This window comes from Ziziphus jujuba, chromosome 3, assembly GCF_031755915.1.
Source record: "Ziziphus jujuba cultivar Dongzao chromosome 3, ASM3175591v1".
Classification (NCBI taxonomy): Eukaryota; Viridiplantae; Streptophyta; class Magnoliopsida; order Rosales; family Rhamnaceae; genus Ziziphus; species Ziziphus jujuba.
Genome location: NC_083381.1, coordinates 5,037,933 through 5,056,142, shown reverse-complemented (window position 1 = coordinate 5,056,142; position 18,210 = coordinate 5,037,933). Strand labels below are relative to the sequence as shown.

Genomic DNA, 18,210 nt, shown 5'->3' with positions numbered 1-18,210 from the left:
AAGGAAGCCAAATGTTTTGCATGCAATAAAGGAAAAACATATCTGGCTTTTATGCTTGAATTAAGTGCTTATAGAAGATTAGCAATTATTAAGTGGGAAAAATGGGAGCAAGAGGAAAAAAGGAGTTGTTTTACATTTTCTTTTTTAAATTACATTTTTCTAATTTTGTAATTTAATTAATTACCAAATCCCTGCCAATCCTGCTATACATCCATGACCAATATATCTATTCTATGCTCAGAAGAAAAAAGGAAAAAGAAAAAGCCCCACCACCACCCTCTACCCAATAACAGCTGCTTTGCTTAATTTTGTTTATGGTGGTTCAGAGAGACCCTTTTGGGGAGGGAGAGAGAGAGAGAGAGAAAGAGAGAGAGATTTGGGATTTTAGATTGAAGCAGAAGATAAAATTATGAGATTCTCTCCCTGGGACATTCCTCTTCTATCCAATTCATATACATATTCAAACTTCCAATGTTTTCTTCAATCTGTCACTCCCACCATTCATGTTCCCTCAAAGGTTCCACTCTCCCCTTTCTTTAATTTCCATTTCTTCTTGATTTTTTTTTCTTAAACTTATCCATTTGCTGATATGCTGATGACAAAGTCTTTTATGTTTTGATTAATTAATTAGCTATAAGAGTTAGATAGCATTCTGATTTTAGCCCTTTTTTGATTTTCTTAGCAAAAAAGGGTCTAATACATATCCAAAAATATTTCTATCAGTGTACGTATCAGTATATACATGGTACATTTTGCATAAAAATTAACCATTGTCAGCTTAATTACCTTTTCCCCTTTTCATAACTAATTATATAACCATATATCAAAATAGGCAAATATTGGGTGGTTTTTATTTTTATTAATTTATTTTGGAGTAGTATAGTAAATAGGCAAATGGGTTTTAGATAGAATAAATGTTATAAATGGAATTTTCTGCTGTGGCTATATATATATATATATATAAAAGCTTCAGCTAGCTAAATTCAAAGGATAACTATATAATTTGTTGTTTGTTTATTTGAATGATCAAAATCTTATGCATATGTATACATCGATTGATTCTGTAGACAAGTAGTACAGAAGTGCTAAATGATGATGATGATGATGATGAAGATCAGAGAGTGGGTGTCGCTGATCAGGACTTCTCCTTAAATGAGCTTTGGAAATTGTACGTTGAATGGAGTTTGTTTGGTGTTGGGGTTCCAATTCTCTTGAATAATGGTGACAGTGTCTTACAGTATTATTCTCCATCCTTATCAGCTCTCCAATTTTATACCAAAAAGCCATTCATTTGTTCCACTTCCAGGTATATATAACATGTAGTCATTTTTCTATTACAATATTTTAATGATAAAACCATTAAATTTTTATTATTAACTCTTGGGATTGATTTTAAAATTTAAAATGTAAGCTTTGGCTATATGAATCTAATGACATTAAAACTTCAAGAAAATAATATAATATATTTTCATTTCAATCAAAAATGCATTTTTAAATTTTAAATTTGGAAACAATTCAAGAACTGAAAGAGATGCCTTGATAATTTTCCATTAGAACGGTCAAAATGAAAGAATCCTTACTATAATAAATAATTAATTAGATATATATATATATATATATACATCTTTATACCACTTCAGGCTCATTTTTGCTTGCTTCTTGTTAATTTTCTTCTCAAACTGTTCAAGTTAGTTCAATTATTGTTCAAGAAAGCTCTCAATTCGTACTGATAATGGCAATCACAAACTGATTTTGATGCAAGGAGGGTGTTGGCAAAACAGGAGAGTAGCGAGTCATGGAGTACCGATGACAGTGAGAGTAGTAGCGATGATCAAATTTCAGTGTCTTTGAGTAACTACTCAAGTAGGAACTCAGACATCACTTCTACTTCAGATGATTTTATTCATGACCGTCTTCATGACCACGAACATGAACACGATCATCATGATCATCACAATCATGATCGAAATACAGTTGATCACTTTGGCCATCTGTATTGCCAGTACAATGAGACATCCAGTCCTCATGATAGACTTCCTCTTACTGAAAAGGTATATTGATATTATGCATTCCTAATTTATAGTTTAGACCATTTAAATTAATTAATTAAAGATTAAGAAGCTACAATGTATATTATCATTTGATTATATATGCTTTTGTTGTTTTATATGTGCTTAATCAGATCAATGAATTAGCTGAGAACTATCCTGGTTTACTCAAGTTTCAAAGCAGAGATCTTTCTCCTTATAGTTGGATGGCTATAGCTTGGTATGTATGTGGGATTATTTCTTATAAACTCTGAATTTGCAGCTTCTAAACTTGCTCAGTTAGGAAACATAAATTTCATTTTGCATGCCAGTGGAAGATTAACTAAAATATTGTTGTCTCGATTAAGTACTGCTTGATCAGTATTTTGTTGCATGACTGGAGTTGTTGATATAAAGTTTTGTTGCATATATTAAAAACTTTTCTCAAATTGGTCTTCAATGCTTCCTAGGTACCCCATTTATCAGATTCCATTAACAAAGAACGTGAAGGGATTATCTGCATGTTTTCTTACATATCACACTTTTTCTTCCTTACAAGGTGGGTTATCAGTTTTTTTTTTTTAATTAATATATAAAAGCATACAATCATTTTCTGATCATGACTTCCTGATGACTTTTACCATCAGCTTATTAACAGTTTTTAAATTGCTTCAAGCGTTAAACTTTAAAGATGTATTTGGAATTTAGTCTAGTAAAATGCTAAAGCTTTATACCTTATCCAGATTCATATAAATCAAAAATATATCTTTAGTTCTCAACCCTTGAAGCAATTGAAAGTTGAGACTTGAAAATTTCTATATATGTATGCTCTCTCTCTCTCTCTCTCTCTATATATATATATATATATATCTATATATATATATATATATAAGTTGAGTGGTATCACTGTCTCCTTAGTGGGGGAAAAAGGTTTCAATATTTTATAATTGAGACCCTTGTTTTAAAAACCAGTTCCAATTGAGGATACCTGATAGCAGAGTTGTTGATTTAAGGATTGGATGTTGTTGTTGAATTAGGTCCCAGTAGCATGGCAAAGGAAGATGAGAAGTACTTTAAATGCACTAGTTTAATGGAATTATGTGATGAAGGAGAAAAGTTTACAATGAAAGAAGAAGAAGGCAGTGGAACAAGTTTTTCTCCATTTGGAGTGGCAACTTATAAGATGTTTGGGGAGCTTTGGATAAACAGCAATATATCGGACGAAGAGAGGGTTGGCTCTTACCTCAATGCTGCAAATTCTTGGTTGAAGCAACATAAATTCCAACATCATGATTTTAACTTCTTCATGTCTCGTAGGTACTTTTGATATTATGTTTAATTTCATTGATTAGAGACTTCTAATCAACTTGGGGGGTCTGTTCGAGTCCGTTCCTTGTACCAATATATTTGACCAAGTTTTTTTGAAAAACTACCCTAGCGGTTAAATAGGTATACAAAAATGAAAAGGTACTCTAATAAGGGAACAATACTTTAATAAGGGTTTTATCGCAGTTAGATAAGATACAATTAACTATTAGGATGTTTTGTCAAAAATCTTGGTCAAATACCTTGGTACATGGATAGAAGACAGAATTTTTAGCTTATGATTAATTATCATTAATCATATGTTATCAACAACATTTAGAGCTAAAAAAAAATTTGATTTGGGATATAACTAACTAGCTTAATTAATTAGTTGTGTTAATTTTACTAATGAACTTATGAACGAGATATGTAAATACAGCATGTAAGATGGAATATGTATCTTTTTTTGTATTATCTTTCATCAATTACATGCTTTCAATTTATCAGAAGAAAATAAAATTTATTATTTTATATGTTCTACATGTAATTTTCATTTGATGGTCTTAATTAATTTTTGCGTCATGATCAGCTACCTACTTTCTTAATTAGGATGGCCAAATTCATGGATGAAGATCATGAGAAATGAATAATTTGAATATATACATAATATACATTCTTTGTTTGCTTATAATTTGTTTTGAATCTCAACTTTTATAGAAATATTTTGGAATATATATATATATCTATGGAAATCAAAGGCAATTTAGTAATTTATTATTTTGTAATCAATATGATTTTATACAAAGAAGAAGCTGGGGGTTTAGTTTTGTAATAGCCATTATCTTACAATTTCAAGGAATTAATTCTCAATAGAAACAAAATTAATAGTATCAAATACTTTGCTCTTAATAAAATAAAAGTAGCTGTGACAAATGTTAAAACAAATAAATTAACAAATTACTTGTACCTTGATACAAAAAAAAAAAAAAAAAAAAGAAAAAGAAAAAAAAAGAAAGAAAGAAAGACAACTAAAGATAATAAGTTGAAACTAAGCAGATGAAAGAAATAGTCTTCCAAATTATATTATTAAACCAAAATTAATCATGTTTTGCAAATGTAAAAGATAATTTGGTGATCATACTTCATTGGAAATTGGCTTTGGCTTGAACACATACATTTTGCATGAACGTTGATACAAAGTGGCTGTTAAGTTTCCAAGAAATTCTTTCTTCAATGTCTTGTGCTGCACAACAAAACATATATAACGTAGAGTAGATTGTTAGAAATAAATAAATAAATAAATAAATAAAATAAAATGAAAACCAAAAACAAAATGTAGAACAATAAAAATGTTTTATATCACCTCCCAAACATCTCTAACTTCCACATGAGTTTCAGAGGGAATTCCAATGTCTTCCCATTCAGCTGTAACAGAACGATGCCAATCCCCTCGGTTAAGTAGAACTACAGCTACTCTGTAGCCTGAAAGAGGTCCTGCCCAAATCTGTTACAAAATGCATTATTGTTATCAAAGTTGTCACTATTTTCTTAAATAATGATTGAGTAATAATATAATAATAATAAATTTTTTAGGAAACTTTACCTCAATATCCCCTTCAGCTCTGACCTTTTTAGCTTGGACACCAAGTGAATCTGTCATAGAAAAAAACAAAGCTTTAATTGAAATTTACTATATTTTTCAACCAAATAGTAAAAAGTAGATGCAATTAGTATTATAAATATACCTTGGTTAATAGCAATGACTTCTTTGTTAAAAATGATATCCATTGTGTCTTGTGACATATTTCTCACATCACAACCAATGAGAAGAGGAGCCTTGGAAATGGCCCATAAGCTAAAATGCACTATGTATTCATTTTTACTCATCCCTCCATTTCCCACTTCAAGCATGTCAGGATCTGTATCAAACAGCCATTATTATTATTTGATAAAATTAATAGCTTTTGCCACCGAGAGAAACAATCTAAAACATACTTTAAAAAAACCAATGCTATTGATTTAGAAAAAAAAATAATACAATAATAGAAACTTGATACCAACCATTCCAACCCCCTGGCCTTGCATAGTCTGCATACATCTCATTCATATCAGCTCTAGACAACATACTGAAAAAGAATAAAAAAAAAAAAAAAAGCAAAGCTAATTAATTTTCTGGGATCAATGTTTCAAACTTAAAGCTTAGGCCTATGCTTGGTTCTTAGGGGGAAAAAAAAAAAAAGGGAAAAGAAAAAGGGAGAGAAATTCATCTTACGTTTCCCATGTATCGGAAATGTCGCGGGTAGTTCTCCAGCTATTTCCTAACTTAGCACCCCATTTAGCAGGGTGCATATCACCCCTAATACAACAATAAAACAAAGAAAAATGGAAGTTAAATTCATCTCTCTAAAGCACAATTCAACACGGTTCAATAGCTCTTGATGACAAATAGCATTACCATTCACATAGAGAGAGAAAGATTGGGCGACCCGTTCTCATAATAGCTCGGGTCATTGCAGGGTATCTACAACAATATTAAGAAGAAAAATATTTCAAACATTGATAAACGAAAAATGGTACTACATATTATATGTTAGGCATTTTTAATTTTTTACATTAATTACCTAACAGTTGGTCTTGTGCCATCATTGTGACAATTATCATACTTCAAATAATCAATACCCTGCAAAGGAAATGGCATATATATATGGTCAAAATTTGGCAGCAGATTAACATATAAACATTTTTTATTTTCGAATTAATAATGAATTTGATCACCAGAAATTTCATCATACCCATTCAGCAAAGGTTTTGGCATCTTGTATTTCATGACCAAGTGAACCAGGCATGGTTGTACTACAAGTATAATACCTGCCAATTAAGTAGAGATAAATAGATTTGTACATTAATGAATTTTTGTTTTTTATGTTTTGTTTTATTTATTTATTTATTTTAAAAAAGAAGCTGGGTGAATTGTGAAGGGTATAGTAGAGTCAAAAAGTCAATGTTACCCTGCATCCGAATAGATTCCCAATTTAAGACCTTTGCTATGGACATAATCTGCAAGAGCTTTCATCCCAGATGGAAATGTTGACCTTCTTGGAATTAGGTTACCCTGGATTTCAAATTTCTTCAATAATTAATATTTACGCCTAAAATTTTGTTTGCAACTAAATTAAATTATATAGTATAGTTGTTATTTAGATAAAAATTTTTTTACCTCGGTGTCACGATGTATTTCAGCCCAACAATCATCTAAATAAAATGGCAAAAAATGAAGTTTCTTTCAGCTTAGCTATATTTGTTCACAATAATGGTTAAGAAATTTATGTAAAAAGAAAAAAAAAAAAAAAAGTGAGAAGCACATACCAATATTAACATAGGTATATCCAAGTTTGGAAAGACCAGTGGAAACCATAGCATCAGCTGTCAAACCAAAATAACCAAAAAGGAAAGAAAACAGAGAAATGTCAAACCAAATCAATTTCCCTTTTATTTATTACTATGCTATATATGTATAAGAATAATACAATTTAATTTGTAAAATCAGTAATAGTTTAATCGTTTTGAAAGGGAAAAGAAAGTAACTACTTACCAGTTTCTTTGATCATTTGCTCATCAATGTTGCAGCTGAAATGGTTCCAACTATTCCATCTATCCTCCACAAAAAAAATATAATATTACACACACACACACACACACACACACACACACATTACTATATTAGAAAATTCTGAACCCCACAAGTTTTTCAAGGATTGAAATAGAAGTATAGGAGAATGAAAACCAAAAGTAGTGCTATAGATGAACTTACATATCAGTCAGTTAGAAGTATAACATATATTGTAATGAATTTGAAATGCAAAAATATATACTGGTTTACCTTAAATAATTTTAGGAGATGGATAACAATATTATCATATAATAGATTATAGTATATGGCATAAACTTACCCCATGGGAGGAGTAATACCAATACCATTGGCAAGCAGGTTTCTTCTATGGCTCTGTATATCAACATCATTCATCAATATCCTTCCAGTTGATGCAGAAACTCCATCAAATATGACTAGGCATAAGAATATCACCATCATAATTTGCCCACTCCAATAACCACACCATCTCTTCATTTTTACTAATACTTCTCAATGTACACGCCACTAATTTTACAAAAACTATATTAATAAGTTACCCTGTTAATCATAGTTCTATATATATATAGATTTAACTTGGAAGACTCAAATACCAACTTTGACCCTGACAGTGAGGAACAGTAACTTATCCAAAGTGACCAAATCAGTCCATTGTCAAAATATATAGAAGCCGGTAGTTACAGAATACTAGCAAAATGAATATCTAGGATCTATTAATAAATCAGTAGGATAAGAACAAATAATAACAACAAAATCATGGAAATGAATCTTATCTAAGATTTTTCTATTATTAAAAAATGGTATATTTCATTAAACCCCTACGAATAAAATAAAATAATATATATATTTTTTTTCACGCAAATCCATTTAAAGTTTATATTTGTTTAAATTAACATTTGTATATCTTCATGAAGATATATGTATATATATATCGGAGCAGGTTGTAGATATAAAGATATTTAACAAATATTCTCTTACTTATTGAAAGTTTGAATTTAATGGTGTATATAAATCATGACAATACATATATATATATATAGTATTTCTATTATCAGGATATTTTAATATTAGAAATAATATAGCAAGCAAATTTAACGCATGTTAAAATTTAAAAATGTATTTTAAAATTTATACGAATTATGATTCATTTTGTCCTACTATGACTCTAGTATTTCAGTAACTTTAAATCTCCTTCGTTAAACAGATACAAAATAGATAAAAATGGCCCTTAAAAAAAATTATTAAATTAATTATAAATATATATAGTTTTATATATCTTTTCTGTTTTATCTAGTGGAATACATCGAAACAAATTGAAGTTTTTATGGTTAAAATAATATATATCGTTACTTTTTTTCCTTGATACATCGATCTCCAAATTATATTTATCTTTTCATGCAACTTCTTATATATAATATGGGTGCTGTAAGATCAACGTCCATTCGCCATGAAATAATATTTATTATTATTATTTTTTATTTTTAAATTGGTAGAGGGATTTTATTTTCAGATTTTATTGAACTATGTTATCACAAAAAATCATTATCATCCGGATGTCTAAAGGACAAATTATATTTATCTTTCTAGTCTTCCTCTTTTATTTTTTTAATTATTTAATTATTTAATTATTCTTTATAAATGATATTTTCCTTTTGGTTATGTTTAAAGAAGACAGCTGAGAATCTTGGCTCATCTGCAGAGGAAGCACCGAAGGAAGAACTTAGTGTGACTGAAACTCAAAATACAAGATTTCCCTCAATTTCTAATTTCAGCTTTTTGGTGAGAGATCTAATATCATTTCTCAGATCAATATAATGATCCGCTAAATTATGCTTAAGGGGTTGTGTTTGTAATTACCTTCTCTACTTGAATGAAGCTCTATTAACAAAATCTTTGAAGTATGCTTCATCAACTGGGGAAAACAAGAAGAAGAGAAAAAATTTTAAGTTTCATTTTTGAAGAAAAGTATTAATTGCTGCAGAAAAAACTTTTTCTTGCATTTAGTAGATCAATCCTAGTATATATGAATTAGCAACAGCCTGAAGCAACATTTTCTTGCATATAAGTTGAGAGATATTATCACATGAAGTCTCTAAAATCATCAAACTGTTTTAACCTTTCGATAAATTGATCATTGAACTTGCTAATTTGCTATACTTTCTATCTAAAACTTCGCTATCATGAAAGACCAAAATGAAAATTTTCATATATTTTAGGGACTACATATGCAACCAACACTAAAAAGCCTAAGTAATACTTTTAAATAAAATAAATATTTTTACTTAAAATTATTTAAAAATCTTAAAAAATATATATTTTTTTATAGAAAATCATGAAAATGAATTTTATCTTTTGACCTCTTTGAAAAAAAAAATTATAATCTTTGTAAAAAAATATTTTTAAATTTTAAATTATGAGTCAGAAAGATTTTTCAAATTTAAAATTATTTTTGAAAAAGTCTTTTTTAAAAAGTATTTTTCTCTTACATTTTTTAATTACTGGCACATATGATTTTTAATGATTCAAATATATATATATATATATTTTTTACAATAACTAATGAAATATATGAGAAGAAGGGATAATTACATTTTATTAGTACCATCTAAAATCACTTAATTTTATTTTAAAAGCTTGAAAATCAATTTCCTTGATACTTCCTATTTTCAAAATCTTTACATATTAGTTTAATTGGGTTAAAATTGATGAAAACCGTCAAATAGAGGTCATGTGCGGCTTATGTGAATCCCAATTTAATTTTTTTAATTTATTTTTCAGATTTTCCTCCAATTTTTTCATTTAAAAGAATATAAAAAAATCTAAGAGCAAAAACAAATACCAGATGGTAAATTTTTTTTAAGATATGATAAAAATAGCAAATGGTAAATAAAAATTTCAAGTGCAGGATAAAATACCAACTGGTAAAAAAAAAATTCAAAAAGCCCAAAAAATACTAGATGATAAAAAAATTCCAAGAGCCCAAACAAATAACAGATGGTAAAAATAAAAAAATAAAATAAAATTGAAGAGCCTAAGAAAATACTACATGGTAAAAGAAATTCGAGAGCTTGAAAAAAAGACCAAATGTTCAAAAGAATTCCAAAAACCTAAAAGATATCAAATATTTAAAAAATATTTTGAGAGCCCAAAAAATTTCAAAAGCCTAAAAAAAAATACCAAATGGTAAAAAATTTTCAAAAGCTCAAAACAATACTAGATGGTAAAACGATTTCGAAAATCCAAAATAATACCAAATAGTTATAAAAATTTCGAGAGCCTAAAAATTTTCAGATGGTTAAAAAAATTCTGAATGCCAAAAAAAAATTTCCAGATGGTAAAAAAACCCTCCTAGAGCTCGAAACAAAAATACCTAATGTTCACAATAAATTCTAAAAGCCTGAAAAACATCTGATGTTCTAAGTGAGCTATTAGAATTGTTTTTGAATATTTGATATTGTTTTGGACTCTTGGATTTATTTTTATATCTACTAATTTTTTGGACTTTCGGAATATCTGTTATTTTTTTCTAGCACTCCTAATTTTTTTTTAACCATCTAATATTTTTTCAAGCTCTCAAAATTTTTTTTTCCCATTTTGGATTTTTATCGTGCTTTCAATTTTTTTTAACCATCTGCTTTTTTTTCGGGCTCTTGGATTTTTTTTTAGCATATGGTATTTTTTGGGCTCTCAGAATTTTTTTTTTTAGGATCTAGTATTTTTGTTCGACACTCAGATATTTTTTAATTGTCTGGTTTTTTTTTTTTGGAACTCTCAGATTTTTTTTATCAGTTAGTATTTTTATCATGCTTTTAAAATTTTTTTACTATTTGATATTTTTTGGGATTTTCAGATTAGTTTTAATATCTAGTGTTTTTTGAGCTCTCAAATTCTTTTTAATCATTTGATATTAAATGTGGTTTTTTTAGACTTTGAATTTTTTGAATTGTTTTAAATGAGAAAATTTAAATAAAATTCTGAAAATAAATTAAAAAATCAGTTTCAGTGGTCATGTGTTAGAACATGATCTCTATTTAACTGTTTCCATCAATTTTGATCTAACTGGATCAATGTGTAAATATTTTGATGATAGGGATACATATCAATGTGAGAAAATCAATTTTAGAGCCTCCAAATCAAATTAAATGATTTTAGAAATTACTAAAGTGTAATTTTTCTTAAATAAATGGCTTCAATTTTAAGAATAACACTTTTAAAAATAATTTTTACACGTTTTAAAATTTTTATCTTTTTTGAAAATATTTCAAAGGATAAAGTGTACTTTCACAAATTTATTTTCATGATTTTCTATGCAAAAAATTAATTTTTAGATATATTTATTTTTTTACTTATCATTTAAAATGATTTATCCCACATTTGGATGTGAGTGTCATATCATGTGTATTAACCTTGCTTAATAATATATTTATTTTATTGAAAAATATATTTAAAAGTATTATTTAAGTCTTTTTTAGTGTTTATCACACATGTAGTTCCTAAACTATATAAAAGTTTCACTTTAATACTCATGATAACAGAATTTTGGACGAAAAATTAGTTGGAACTAATTTTGTAACAAATTAACAAGTTCATGAACTAATTTATCCAAAAAATAATTTGAGGATTTAAATGTTACTATCAATATAAATTTAGGGGCCTCTTGTGATATTGTTCCTATAAGTTATAATACTTCTTTAAAACATGAAATTTAGTGTTTTGGAGTTTGACTTTATTTTTGGAAGAGCAACTCTTATCAACCAATGTGGATTTCAAAGGGTTTACAAAAGGGGTTTAGTTTAGACAGACACATTATATATTCATAAAATGTGGCTAGGGTCATAAAATTTATACACCAAATAAATTTACCAAAATGGTGAGGACTTTTATTCATGGTGTACAAAAACCTATATGTTCCAAATTTATAGAAAATGAAACCAATAATACTTTGCCACATTATTTGGTAACTAATTTTAATAGCCTAACATTATTGATATTATTGATATTTATATTGTTAGGGAGAGCAAAAGACCGAGAGTAGAGATTGCTAGAAACATTTGCTGGAAGCCTCCTCATGATTTTTGATAAGTTAAAGACTAAACAGTAAAAAAGAAAAATAATTCAAAGATGCATGACGTGAAGATAAATTGGAGAACAAATGTGTGGATTAGTTGAATTAAACGTTTGAAATGTTGTTATTATTATTATTATTATTATATTTTTCAATTTATTACATGAAACATTATTATGTAGATAATAAGTCCTTGTAATATCATGAAAACAATATTTTGTTATCAAAATTATTAAAGCTTATCCAACCTAGAAAAAGCTATCACATATAATAAGGAAAAGTAGGTTGATAGATGAGAATTGGAAAAGGTTTTTTTTAGTTTTCTACTCAGTTGGTTTAATAAAGTATCTTAAATTGAAAATGTTATTAAAAATAAAAAATAAAAAACGACGGCAACAATCTTAGTGAGTTTTATTTTATTCCTTCATCAAGGATTCTTTCGTGATAAATGTTTCAAAATCTCAGTTCAAAGAGCAAGTTGAGTGATTAAGAAGCTATGTTTTCAAAAATAACATCCACTAAGAATCCTTTATATACTCTCCAATTCCGACAACAAAGGAGATTTGGGGATCCGAAAACAACAACAAAAATGATAATAAAAAGCGAGTGCAAGTAGTTTGTAATATTTTTCACCATGCATTTTCCAGAATTACTGTGAGAAAAAAGGATTAGAATGGAAGTGGCTGGAAACACAGGACAGAGCACCTGGAGAAACTATGGAATTAGAGTCTGTTATCTTGGGAGAAAGTATTACCCTTTGTGGTTTTAAATTAATTAATTAATTATATTATTATTATAATCCGCTGACCTTGAAGAATTTATCAGTAGCAGGTTTTGGAATATAATTTTATGATTTTCTACTTTTTGTACATGTGTGCCTAGTGATATATTGGCATATGATTATCCATGTGAAATCCACTTTCAACTTTGGCTTAAATAAAAAAGCATGACATATGGTTTGGTTCTCTAAAATATACAACTTCAACTTAAAAGAGAAGGAAAATATAATTTATGGTTCTGTACCTATTTAAGTGTAAACCTATTTTGGTTAATCTTAGTTTACCGTATGCTTGTTGAGAGGACTCCTAAAATGCAAATAAATATTACAAATATTCCATTTGATATAAGCAGTTGATGAAGAATGGTTACATTTTGACTGTCTTGCAGTCACAATGATTTTACTGTATGGTATGTTTTTGCAGAGATTTGCTTCTTAAGAACAAGATGATCCTGTATTAGCCATAAGTAAAGAGCGTCAAATGTCAATGAAAAGATTGACCCCCACTTAACACGAACATAATTCTTGCATCTCTTCCATATCATAGTTGTAACTTGTAAGTTTATCATCCGGGTTTTCATTTTTTTTCTCTGCCGTTTTCAAATGATGATGAGCTTCTGGTATACACATTGTCCATATCATACAAAGTAATGTATTTAATTGAATTAAATTGTTCAGATCTGTTTGTTTATAAATCAATGGCAATCTGGATAACGCAATTAAAAATTGTTTTAAAAAAAGCTTCTATCTTAATAACTTGATAAGCATTTTGACAACAGGCATTGATGCTTATAACTATAGATTGTTTTCAGCATAAAAAAATTATGATATTCCACGCTTTGTGTATGCCATGTTGTCATATCTGGTAATAGACATGACAATGTTCAATTTTTTTGGTGAACGACATTGTTCCATTTCTTAATACGAAGGTTTTCTATCATTTCCACCTTCAATTATTATTATTATTTTTTTACCTTCTCTTATTTTAATGTGGTCAATATTTAGATCCTTGTCTAAGATTTTCAAATTCTCTCTCACCCACAGTAAAATTACCATAATGTCAAACACAGAATAAAGGACCTGTAGCTTGTGGCACTACCAAAATATAAGTAACTTACTCTCTTATGCTGCAACATATAAAAAGAAAAGCTTTTTTGACCCGCAACATTATTATAAAATTTCATACAGGTTTTTTGCAGCATGTTCACCAGACAAAACAAATTGTTAAAATGTCACTGCAGTGACATCAGGTGACCAAGCATCGAAAACGAGCACAAATGGAAGAAGAGACCGCACTTTTGGTCATACTGATCAAGAAACTGGCTTCAACACATACATTTTGCATGAATGTTGATCCACAGTTGCCGTTAAGTTTCCGACAAATTTTGTCTTCAAAGTCTTGTGCTGCACAATAGAGCCATACATTACAAGATGAACTTGGACAGGATTATTACAAGAAGAAGCCAATGGCAATGAACTGTTACTAGATCATTTTGTACATACCTCCCAAACATCTCTGGCTTCCACAAGACTTTTAGGGGGAATTCCAATGTCATCCCATTCAGCTGTAATCGAGTTCCGCCAAGGGCCACGATTCAGTAGAACAACAGCAACTCTGTACCCTGAAAGACGTCCTGCCCAAATCTGTTGCAAAAAGAGAGAGGGGAGTTTGTTTTCTTTTGATTTACTATCACCTCCATTTGTAAAAAATAATAATAATAATAATAATAATGATAACAATAATAAAATAATTAATGGGAAAAATTACCTCAAGATCCCCTTCCATTCTAACCTTTTTGGCTTGGACACCAAGTGAGTCTGTTATAAGCAATCAGCATAACCCAACATTTAGGAAACCTTTAACTCAAACTATTTCACCCAATCATTTAAACAAAAAAAAAAAAAAAATAGTTGTCTGTTGAGGGTTAGATGTGATTTTACCTTGGTTAACAGCAATGACCTCTTTGTTGGTAATAATCTCCATTGTGTCTTTTGTCACGTTTCTCACATCACAACCAAGAAGAAGAGGAGCCTGCATAATCATGAACATGTAAAGCAAACTAATGGGGAACAATATATGCTTCCAAGTGAAGCTGAGCCAAGATGCAAAAGGGTACTGTCTGGAGTACCTTGGAAATGGCCCACAGACTAAAATGCACTATGTATTCATTTTTAGTCATCCCTCCATTTCCCACTTCAAGCATGTCGGGATCTGTCAAAACTCAGAAACAAATTCCGTTAACATCTTTCTTTAGCAAATGTGAAAAAATGGAACATGGTAACTTTTTTTGATAGAAAATAGAGCTTCTGTATAATCAAAACCATTATCACTTAGTTCCATAGAATTTCTCTTTTCTACTCCCACCAAATCCCTTGAAGTGACCAATCACTAGACCATAGCAATATCGAGAAGTACAAATGAAACAAAAGTTGAGCTGCTATCTCAATATGTAAAAACAGATGGTCAAAAAATTATCCAGTCCATCCATATAATCCTCCAAAAGGCTCAAAAACATGCTTACACTGGATTTCCTTTGCAGCAAGTCAAAAAATTCATCTTTCCACAAGCTAGAAGTTAATTAAACAGGTGAAACTTTGTTTGGACAATAGATAATATCTCGGAAACATGGATGATATTGCTTTCTCTCCAGTCTAAACATCCCCCAAAATCTGACTTATCCACAACCTTCCTTCTGCAATTCCACCTGACCCTCTAGTCACCTAAATAGAATCTAAATCATTTTTTCAATGCTCTACTTCACAACTACCATCACTATCCGAGCAAAGCAATATTGGTATAATATTTTCATAGTAAAGAATGCATACTAACCATTCCAACCACCTGGCCTTGCAAACTCTGCGTATATCTCATTCATATCAGCTCTAGACAGCATACTGCCAAAGCAAATGCAAAATTAATCTTATGGGACTAATGTTTCAGATCAACAGTTGAGAATGTAGTGAAAGTTTAAAGAATTTACCTGTCCCAATTATCAGAAATGTCATTTGTAGTTCTCCAGCTATTTCCTAACTTAGCACCCCATAAAGCAGGATGCAGATCCCCCCTATTATATAACAAAGCGAGAGAAAAAGAAAGTTAAACCCAGTATAAAAGAAGTAGAAGCATGACAACAGAAAACATAGCAACATCCATAGCTCATGAATCATGATGACAAATAGAATTACCATTCACATAGGGAGAAAAAGATAGGGCGACCTGCTTTCATAAGAGCTCGGGTCATTACAGGGTACCTACATGAACACGAAAACAAGAAGCATTTGCATATGGGATATTAATCATTTGAGTATATTAGAAAAATTTTACCTGGAAACATTTCCAAACAGAATATAAAGAAAATCATTTACAATAGAAATGGTATTATGATAAATTTTACATTACCTTACAGTTGGTTTTGAGCCATCATTGTTGCAGTTATCATACTTCAAATAATCAATACCCTGCCAAGAAATGCATATATAGTCAAGATAGGGCAGACGTTATCGCAGATACAAGTAAGAAATTAAGTAGCAAATCGGGAATGCTCAGAGGATTTCACACCCATGAAGCAAAGGTTTTGGCATCTTGTTCTTCATGACCAAGTGAACCAGGCATGGTTTTGCTACAAGTAAAATACCTGCAAAGTAGAGGTTGATGTATTAGCCTTTGTTTAAAAAGCATGAGGTGCTTATGTTTCTGTTAAGTTATACTAGGGTCATCTTACCCTGCATCAGAATATATTCCTAACTTGAGACCTTTGCTATGGACATAGTCTGCAAGAGCTTTAATACCAGATGGAAATGTTGACTTCTTTGGAATAAGATTACCCTGGCATTGAAATTCTTTCAATAATATTTAACCCTAAAATATTGTTTGCAACTAAAATCTTCTCGCTATTATTTACATAAAAATTTTTACCTTCGCATCACGATGTATTTCGGCCCAGCAATCATCTATTTACAAATGGTAAAGAATGAAGTTGATGTAAGCTACGTTGTTCACAATAATGGTTGAGAAACAAAAAAATGAGAAGCACAAACAAACCTATATTAACATAGGTATATCCAAGTTTGGAAAGACCAGTGGAAACCAAAGCATCAGCTGTCAAAACAAGGGAAAGAGAAAATCATGTTAACTTGTGAAAATACAAAATAAGCAATGGATCTCATTTATAAGTATAGACGGAATACAATTCAACTTGAAAAAAATCAGTAAACCTTGAACATTTAAATGGGAAAAATACATTAAAAGGTGAAGCATGTATATGAAATATTGGGAACTAACTTACCAGTTTCTCTGATCATTTTCTCATTAATGTTGCAGCTGAAATGATTCCAACTATTCCACCTATCCTCGAGAGAAAAGAAAAATATTACTAACAATAAATTGCCGACCCCACAAGTTCTTGAAAGGGGAGAGAGACAGAGAGTGAGAGAGAGAGAGAGGAAAAGAATTGCAGAACAGTTGTCACAGAGGAGTATTAACACTATAAAATGGTCTTCCAGGCATAGCAATTAATTTGAATATGAAAGACATGAAAATATGGAAGCAAAAGAAATTTCATCTGGTTATAAACTAATTCAGATCAAACAGATAAGCAAGAAAACCCATTGATGGAATTCAAAAAGATAATCCATTACACCATTACACTGAACAAACTAAGAAGATTGAGAGTGCTTACCCCATTGGAGGAGTTTTACCAAGACCATTAGCAAGCAGATTTCTTCTCAGCTGTTGGTCTTGCACATCTCTTGCAGAGACACCCATTACCATTAAACATAGTATCACAAACATTACACTCAGTGTCTTCATCTTCACTACTTTCTCTGCTGCTGCTGCTCAAAAAGAACTCACTATTTTTGTGGTATCCAAAACCAAATCAGAGCAGTGGCAGAGTAATTTCTTACAATATTTATATTATTACATGGACTGTGGATTATGGGACATGTAGTGTGTGTCTATATATATATATATATATGTATTTATTTATTTTTTGGGTAAAATGGACATGTAGTATTTGTCGAATATAAAGTTGGATGTATTATTATTATTATTTTGGTAAGCATAAAGTTGGAGAAAAAAAAAAAAAAAGAAAAAGAAAAAAAAAGTAGGATGTATTATTGGAGAGATAAAGGACTGTGTGAGTGTATATTCCGGTCTGGTAAGGAAATCCTTGTCTGATACCAAATTTGCCCTTCCTTCACTGTTTTCAGTCCCCCAAGGAAAAGTATCTTTTTGGTGGGCAATTAAGACTTTAGGAGTGACATAATAAGATAAACAATAGAAATTTCTTGGTGTATATTTCCAAAATGGTGTTGAAAGATGAAGACAATTAGACATACATAATATAAGGAAAATTAGTAAAGTCTATTTTTTTTTTTCCTTTAA

At 29.7% G+C, this 18,210-nt stretch overlaps 2 protein-coding genes across 5 annotated transcripts; one reads left to right on the top strand and one right to left on the bottom strand.

Annotated features, from left to right (window-relative positions):
* The first annotated feature begins 40 nt into the window (after positions 1 to 40).
* On the top strand, positions 41 to 3,793 carry LOC107421979 (uncharacterized). Of its 2 annotated transcripts, none has more exons than XM_048478027.2 (6): positions 41 to 517; positions 1,068 to 1,306; positions 1,766 to 2,051; positions 2,183 to 2,268; positions 2,498 to 2,586; positions 3,065 to 3,793. In XM_048478027.2, exons 1-6 carry the CDS (start codon positions 410 to 412, stop codon positions 3,352 to 3,354), a joined length of 1,098 nt encoding a protein of 365 aa, XP_048333984.2. In that variant the 5' UTR covers positions 41 to 409; the 3' UTR covers positions 3,355 to 3,793. The 2 variants fall into 2 exon arrangements, with proteins under 2 accessions (XP_048333984.2, XP_048333983.2); XM_048478026.2 differs by having other exon boundaries at positions 42 to 517; positions 1,763 to 2,051.
* Positions 3,794 to 4,366: 573 nt separating this feature from the next.
* LOC107421976 (alpha-galactosidase 1) lies at positions 4,367 to 17,792 on the bottom strand. 3 transcript variants are annotated; one of them, XM_048476703.2, is made up of 15 exons: positions 17,504 to 17,792; positions 17,111 to 17,169; positions 16,867 to 16,923; positions 16,741 to 16,775; positions 16,547 to 16,650; positions 16,384 to 16,459; positions 16,225 to 16,283; positions 16,011 to 16,076; positions 15,806 to 15,889; positions 15,655 to 15,719; positions 14,954 to 15,036; positions 14,766 to 14,856; positions 14,593 to 14,642; positions 4,696 to 4,836; positions 4,401 to 4,575 (listed from the first exon to the last, which is right to left on the bottom strand). In XM_048476703.2, the coding sequence occupies exons 1-15, from the start codon at positions 17,632 to 17,634 to the stop codon at positions 4,468 to 4,470; spliced, it is 1,209 nt and encodes a 402-aa protein (XP_048332660.2). In that variant the 5' UTR covers positions 17,635 to 17,792; the 3' UTR covers positions 4,401 to 4,467. The 3 variants fall into 3 exon arrangements, with proteins under 3 accessions (XP_048332658.2, XP_048332660.2, XP_015886835.4); XM_016031349.4 differs by lacking the exons at positions 4,401 to 4,575; positions 4,696 to 4,836 and adding exons at positions 13,960 to 14,228; positions 14,328 to 14,468 and having other exon boundaries at positions 17,504 to 17,773; XM_048476701.2 differs by lacking the exons at positions 14,593 to 14,642; positions 14,766 to 14,856; positions 14,954 to 15,036; ... (8 more) ...; positions 17,111 to 17,169; positions 17,504 to 17,792 and adding exons at positions 4,936 to 4,985; positions 5,078 to 5,251; positions 5,394 to 5,458; ... (7 more) ...; positions 6,925 to 6,983; positions 7,283 to 7,532 and having other exon boundaries at positions 4,367 to 4,575.
* Positions 17,793 to 18,210: the final 418 nt, after the last annotated feature.